Raw genomic sequence first — 8094 nt, forward strand, 5'->3', positions numbered from 1 at the left:
ACCCGAGGTAGCATCCAACAAAGTCTTGCAATTTGGTTGAAGTCCATTTTTGAAAATATGGATTTGAGTCAATTCATCAAAACCATGCCCTTTACACTTCCGAAGCATGGATTTGAATCTTTCCCACGCCTCATTTAATGATTCGTTGGTTCCTTGTGAAAACACAGAGATGGCCGTCTTGGATTCCATGAACCGGTTGTGGGAGAAAAATCTTTCGATGAACTTCTCTTCCAACACGTTCCAATCTGTCATGACGGCTGGTGTTTGATCTAAGTACCAATCTTTTGCTTTGTCGAGTAAAGCGTGGGGAAATAATCTTCTGAACAACGGTAGCTCTTGAGCTTGATCAACTCCGGCCGCCAATGCTATCTCGTAAAATTTGGTCAGAAAAGCAAAGGGATCTTCATGGTCCATTCCAGTGAATGGACTTCCATATAGTAAATTAAGAGTTCCCGTTTTCATCTCGGCTTGCCTTCCCGTGTGGTTGGCAAACTGAGCAGTATTCCTTGGACTGTTTACACATGGAGTGGAAATGGGCGGTGGTGGTGGTTCCATGATAGGTATGAACGGTGGTGGATGTGTGGTAGAAGAACTTTCTCCTTGTTCTTGTCGTTGTCTAGCTTGTTGCCTCCTTCGTCTCGTTCTGCTATTCAGCCTCCTTGCGATTCTTTCGATCTCGGGATCAAAAAGAAGTTCATCCACAGGAATCTGCCCTCGCGTAAAACGAAAGCTGCACACTAAACCAAACAAATTACAAGCACAAGTCAAAAATTCGAAAGTTAAAAATTAAGCAACTATTGCGATGCTCGCAATATCAATTCACAATCCCCGGCAACGGCGCCATTTTGTTGAATGTATTTTTAGTGTCGGGTTTTTGTTATCGTCTCCACAAGGATTGTGAGATATCGCCGCCTTTCGACAGTTGTTTCAATTCTTAACTCATAGTAACAAGGGGGTTTTTGGTTTTAGTCACGGTATCTTGCATAAAAGTGTAATAAAATGCGGTAAAAGATTTGGTTTTAATATTTGAGAAATATTGCCAAAGTTAGGGTTCGACGATCACTTTGCATGTATATGTTCGATCAACAAAACTTATAAACTCCTTTAGATGATAAACTATTTCACAAAGTCCTCCCAATGTGTTTATCTCTAACACACATTGTGAGTTTTCCCATTTTGATCCATTGTTTATCTCTAACACAATCTATCAAAATGACAACTTTTTGGTTCAACCTTATGGTGAACAAAATCATTCATTACTATCTCTAGCTAACAAACAAGATTGGATGAAAACCTAGGTAAAGAGTTGGTAAACATCTCTCGATCATAAACCAACACAAAGAGTTTTCAATAAAACAAAGTTTTCACCATATATTCACCATTAAAGAGTTTACAAATGAAGATCATCCCATTTACACACAAAGCTAATGATCATCTACATCTAACCTTGACAAAATGAAGAACTTAGATACTCATTTTCATGGTAGCTTGGTCAACAAGTTTCGGAAGAAGGTTGATCAACATCCGAGTCGAATAATCGAGATTGGATGGGAATCCACCTTCTTTTGGTGAAAGATTGTTAAGAGATGAAGAGAAATGATTTCTAGGTCACAAAGTATCTCTAGAGCAATGCTGGAAAACATCTCAAAAGTACAAAAGTATGGAGGTGTAAAGTATGGCTCCAAAAAGTAGCCCTTGCTACTTATAGTGCTGCTACTGAGCTGTCATGCTCGCTAGGCGAGCAGAATGGCTCGCCTAGCGAGCCCCAAAATGAGGCACCTGTGGCACCTGCGCCCAAAGAAATGAGCACACGCTTCACCCTTCGCTCCAGCGAGCTTAGGAGGTTTTGCTACTGTAATTGCTCGCTGGGAGCTCGCTAATGGCTCGCCTAGCGAGTGAGTGCTGACTGCGCTTTTGACCAAGTCTGGACGTGTTCGCTACACCCTTCGCTGGCAGCTCGCCTAGCGAGTTTGTTGATGTTTGCTACTGTAAAATACTGGAGCTCTTCGCTGGGTTCTCGCTAGGCACTCGCCTAGCGAGCTCTTCGCCACAGCCCTCGCCTAGCGAGCAAGCTGATGAATGCATCCTCTTTTTGGTTTCTTTGCCAACTTTCTTGTGGCTTCATTTTCTATTATTTCATGCCTAATTCCTGCACAATAACACACAAATCAAAGGTACCAAGATTGTTTATCATTGTTTTGCAATTCATCAAAAACAAAGGTGTTTTCGAACACTTTAGCAAGGAAATAGAGTGAAAGATGCCCATATTTGATAGCTCAAATAAGCACTTTTGGGTATCTAACACACATGCATTAGGGATGAATGATTTCTTTCGAATGTCTAATAACAAAACATGAAAGGAAATATGGGAAACAATGAAATTCAACAACAAAAAGGATACAAAGTTAAGAAGAGCATATATCGCTTGGGAAGACAATGATGCAATTTTGAAAAATGAAGAACAAAGACATATCTTTGATGGTTTCACATCACTCTAATGATGATGATGTTAGTGATTTTGACTCAATTAATAAACCTTCTTATGATGAACTACATGATGTTTTTAATGATTTGTATGATGAATGTCTAAAGCTTTCTAAATTAAATGATAAGCAAAAGAAAATTATTTCTTCTTTAGAAAGTAAATCTAATGACATACAAGAAGAGTTAGATAAAATTAACCTAAAAGCTGACATTCATACTAGTTCTTCAACATGTAATAAATGTACTTCTCTTGAAACTAATATTGTTGATTAAAATCAAATAATTTGCAAATATGAAAAAGAAAAAAATTATTTGGATAATATTCTAAGTAATCAAAGATATGTGAATGATAAAATGGTATAGGATTTTATAAAATTAAAAACTCTAATAAAATCAAAATGATTATGTTTGTCAAATCTAACCATACTTGTAACTATATTCAATTTAGAAAAGTATATCATAATGTGCATCCTAGAAAGATATATAACAAGAATTAATTATATAATTATAAAAATAAGCCTAACATGATGCTAATTAAATTTTAACGAAAAATCAAATTTATAAAAGAATGAGAGACATAAATCATAAAAGAGTTTATATTCATAAAAATAATGTGTTTTTAAATGACGAGAAACCTTCTTTAGATATGAATGTTTTTTGGATAAAAAAAGAAAACAATTCATGGGCCATTTTAACGAGTTAATCGATTAAATTTACACATTAATCGATAAATCAGGCCAAAATAGAAAAAAATGAAATTCTACGCCACTTAATCAACTATTAACCTCCTTAATTAATTAGGAGGCACTACACTTTGATTTTAATCGTTTAGAAGGATGTCTTAATCAATTAGAAGATTTATAATATGTTCCAAACGAATTAAACAAGTTTCCAAATAATTAAGCGTTTGACCTAATTAATTTAAAGAGATTTTAACAAAAGAAATAAGGTTTGAGGACACTGTGTGTCCATGCGTGCGCGCGCGCGGCGTGTGGGTGTGCACGTGTGTGCGTTCACACAGACGTGTGTGAGTGAGTGCGTGTGTGCGTGTGTGTATGTGTCTGTGATAACGACTCTAAAACCTTCGGATTTAGGCTTAAGCAATCGATTATTTTTGGTACCAAATTAATTATACTTAGGACCTAATCGATTAACTGAGTTAATTTTTCCCATGGACCGTTTCCTATTTTGAACCATACTTTTTCCTATAATTAGAGGCCTTCCCCTTCATTTATTTTCATCCATAAAATATGAAATATATCATCTTCCTCTCTCTCTAAAATATTTTTCATTCTCTCACATATTTTTAGCCACAACACTTTGATAAATGTTCTGGTGTTTGTTTAGTAAGGAATTTGTTATGGAAGGGGTATTGTTGTAAATTCATCAAGAATTATTTTTCCTCCTTATTTCCTTAGGAAGAAATTGTGTAGGTTTGAGCTAAACCTGTTAAAAGCTCTATTTGGGGGATTTGTGTTAGTCTCCGCTTAGTTTGTGAGTTTCGCCACTTGAGGAAAAACTCTCATTCTGGGTTCGTGAAGATAACTCGTGATAAATCTTCTATAAGTTCTTGAGTTCAGCCCGATATAAAAACTTAGTCGGTTCGAGATCAGCCCAATATAAAATCTAGGTTTGGTTTGTGGCAAGCGTGGTATAAAACTTTAGTTCGGGTTGGAGTATGACCATTATAAAACTCCATCTTGATTTGAGATAAATTTGTACAAAATCTTTGTTTGACTTAGAGACTAACCGCTCAAAGCTCTATTCGCTGTTTGGCGTGAAGACGAACCACTTCATTTCACTATTCGCTGATAGGTTGTAAGTAAACCTAAAACTTCATTTTCCTTGTATAAGGGAGTTCATGGGTTTAACCTTCTAAAAGCTCTAAAGCATTATTGGATACTCTCAAGATCAATTCTTGAAGAAATTAATAGGTCACTTCATTTAGACCGGACCTCTATGAATCTTTAGTTTCATCTCTCTTCCCTTAATTTTTTTACTTTCTGCATATTTTCTTTACCCTGATTTTACGCTGCATATCCAAACGTTTATTCGAAAATATTTTTAAACGTTAATTTAGAAAATAATTTTATTTTAAACCAATGTTTTTCAAACCCCACAATTCACCACTCTCTTGTGTGTGGAATCACATGTTCAACAATTGAGAGTCGACGTCTCACAATCAACAACATCGACAAACCCCAAACAAACCAAATGGATCATTGTATCAACAATATATCAATAATGGGTGTGTTCATTTCATAAACATGAACTTCAAAACGACAGTGAAGTGAGAACTATGTTCTCGATGTTTGGTTAGTACTCTCTTCAGCCTTATTTATAAACAAAAGTGTTCTAATTTTTTTGTTTTAAATATAAGTAAATGTCAACAAATTTAAATGTATTTAATGTCTTTATTCTAAAAATATCCCTACATTAATTACTTAGTATTATTAATAAAAGATAATTTAATTGAGAGTATACTAATAATTATATTGTCTATTAAAAATTGAGCGAGTTAGATGTCACTTATCATTATCTGATTGTGAACACCACTGATGAGATTTTGAATGAGATTTTGACGATGAAAAATTAACTAATTTGTTCAATTTATAATATTTTTTTATTTTTAATTGAAAATGTTTTTAAAAATTCTCAACTTTCTATTGTTGATTACTATGTAACACTTTGACTTTGTTCAATTTATAATACTTTTTTATTTTTAATTGATGTTTTTAAAAATTCTCAACTTTCTATTGTTGATTACTATGTAACACTTTGACTTTCATGTGATTTAATGAAGTGGTTATGACGATGAATTCAACAATTTTGTATTTTAGATCTAAATTTTTTAAAAACATTTTTTTTATTCTATATTAAATTAATTCATAAATATATATAAAATTGATAATAATATTTTTTTTTTCAGTTTCTAGGAGGAAGTGATTAATAGAGTGTACTTAATACTTCTAATCTTTTTGTTTATTTACAGAAAAAAATAAAACATGTTTATTAATTATTATTTTTTAAGTGATACCGTGATAAATATTCTTTTTTTTCTTTTATACATTAACGTGGTATATATTGGGAAATTTAAAATCAGAAACTCAAATTAAAATATGTCATTATATAGATTGATTCAACAACATAGTGAGAAACAGTGAATACAGTATAGATCTAGTACAAGAGGATAGGACCACATGTAAGATGATCCTATATCACTCTCACTAAGATTTTTATTCTTAATATTTAAACTCTCATATACTAGTGACAAGTTTCCATATGATAACCCTGAAACCACACCACCATCTTCAAAACCTAACACTGTGAATATAAACAAATAAAAAAAAACAGTTAGTAATTAATTTCATATTTTCAGATGCTACAAAATAAACCAACAGAGAAATAAGAGCGAAAGTTATAATAAGACATACGTGTTACAGTTGGTGGAGGTACTGATCTTGTAAGGGATGCTAACACCGCATTTGCCAGGGAGAGCAGCAGCATTGTTAGTATTCAATTTAGGAATAGAACCGGCAGCTGATTTCAAGCAGTTACAGGCAGCCTGACGATCCGGCGTGGTGGTGGCGGCAGCAAGAAGCTTCTTCACTCCTGCACAGCATGGCGGTGGAGGACTGGCATTATTAGGAGCTTGAAGATAAGTAACGCATGGAGCCATATCAGCGGATACAGTTCCACAAGACAAAGCAGCTTCTGCCATAGGCGCAATAACCACCATGCAGATCACCAAAGCAACACATGCTAACTTCATGCTTCTTGCCATTTTTGTTTTCTAACTTTTCAATTCTTTTTCTTGGTTTGTTTGAATGGTGTGTGTAATGTCTTTGTGGGAGGGGGTTTATATAGAAAATAAGATAAGGTGTGAAGATGAATAGAGTGATGAATTTTTGGTGAATGTGCATCAAAATTGGGTGGTAGTTGTGAGTTCAATTAATGAAGTATTGGACACTTGTCTTGTTATCGTATGTTTTTATTTAATACTTTGATGATAATGACTGTAGTAGCCGTATATCAATTCTCCACTATCCATCTTTCTCTTCTTTAGTTTCTCATTTTTTAAAACTTTTTAATACTTTGATTTTTAACTTCCTTTTTTAACCTTTCTTGCTTTATCTTATTAGATTTGTTGAAATAGGATTCATATATTAATACTATTATTTTAAAATTTAGAATAATTTTAAAAATTATATAAAGATGATCACCCTTACCATTTTATTTAAATATCATTACCTTAATATCACATAATGACGGTTATGTTTGTAAAATAAAATTATTATAAATTATTATTATTGAATTCATATTTATAATAGTGAATATCCAAATAAAATTTGTCTTACTCTAGGTACATTCTAAAAATCTTAAAGCTAATCTTTGTGACGGGTGGGGTAGAAAAAATATAGAACCATTCTATTATAAAGAGCATTTTAAAAAAATATAATTTGATGTATCTGCTTTCTTCATCAGCTGCATATGTTTTTCGCAACAAAAGAAAAAAAAAAAAAAAAAACTTCTCTCACCTTTTGTTCATAACCCACGAATTGATTTCCAGATACTTGTATCAAATCCGAGTAGTTCTCGGAAAATTATGGACGATTTAGAACATGGATAAGAAGTACTAAGAAAAATTGTTGATGCAGTAAAAAAATAATACCTGACAAAAAAAAGTATGATAAGTCGAAAACTCGAAAGAGCGACTTAGGCAAAAATGAGCATCATGGTGGATCGAAAGAAACTCAAAAGAGTGATCCAGACAAAAGTTAGGGATTTTTAAAAAAAGGCAAAAAGACTACAACATGCGAGCTTGCTCCAAAAACAAAACAAAAGACAGGAAGAATCAATGACATTCTTCCAAATGCAGTAGAAGTCAAGAAACCAAGGTGAGGCGAACCAAAGGAAGAAGACTCATATGATGTCAATGAAATCTGAAGCAATGTCTCATCCTCAGCAAACCTATCGACCACAATCTTGAAATGGATAAAAGGCCGACTAAAGGATAAATCAGACAGGACAACTCATCCTTGAAGCTGATGATCATTAGGCCATATTATCATTATCATTTTTCCTTGCTTACTAAGTGCTATTTGTCTTTAACTTGTTGCTTTTGAATGATACTATTAATGAATTGATCATGTATATTTTGAATTTAGTCCTTTGCTTTAAGAGAATTTTTGTGTTAGCGAATGTTGGATGGATGATGATTGTAAGCAAAATAACCGAGGTCGCTGAAGTATCCTTTTGTTAGTAAGACCTAGTTGATGATGTAATACACTATTTCACTTCCCAAAAAAATAAGTAAGGAGATTTAATCCCTAGTCAACCCCTTCGAGCCTGGAAGTTGGTGTTCTTTCTCTAACAAAAATCCTGATCTTAACCAGGGGCATGATAGTTTTTTCTTCTTTCAATTAATTCGACTATGCATTCAAATTCTAAGAGAATCATTTCATATAATGATAGGTTCAACCATCACCCTCTTCCTCGCACATATTATATAGTGTCGAAGAAGTAGTGAAAAGACAAAGCTCACAATAACCTTTTCTCTCGGACTATTAACATGGCAATCACGACCTTTCCGACGAAAAAATAAAAATA

General features: G+C 33.5%; 1 protein-coding gene across 1 annotated transcript; it reads right to left on the reverse strand.

The window, feature by feature from the left end:
• Nucleotides 1–5580: 5580 nt before the first annotated feature.
• On the reverse strand, nucleotides 5581–6310 carry LOC127101071 (non-specific lipid-transfer protein 1). The gene is made up of 2 exons (NM_001427003.1): nucleotides 5919–6310; nucleotides 5581–5808 (listed from the first exon to the last, which is right to left on the reverse strand). Exons 1-2 carry the CDS (start codon nucleotides 6266–6268, stop codon nucleotides 5796–5798), a joined length of 363 nt encoding a protein of 120 aa, NP_001413932.1. The 5' UTR covers nucleotides 6269–6310; the 3' UTR covers nucleotides 5581–5795.
• Nucleotides 6311–8094: the final 1784 nt, after the last annotated feature.

The sequence above is a fragment of the Lathyrus oleraceus genome, chromosome 7, assembly GCF_024323335.1.
Source record: "Lathyrus oleraceus cultivar Zhongwan6 chromosome 7, CAAS_Psat_ZW6_1.0, whole genome shotgun sequence".
NCBI classification, from domain to species: Eukaryota; Viridiplantae; Streptophyta; class Magnoliopsida; order Fabales; family Fabaceae; genus Lathyrus; species Lathyrus oleraceus.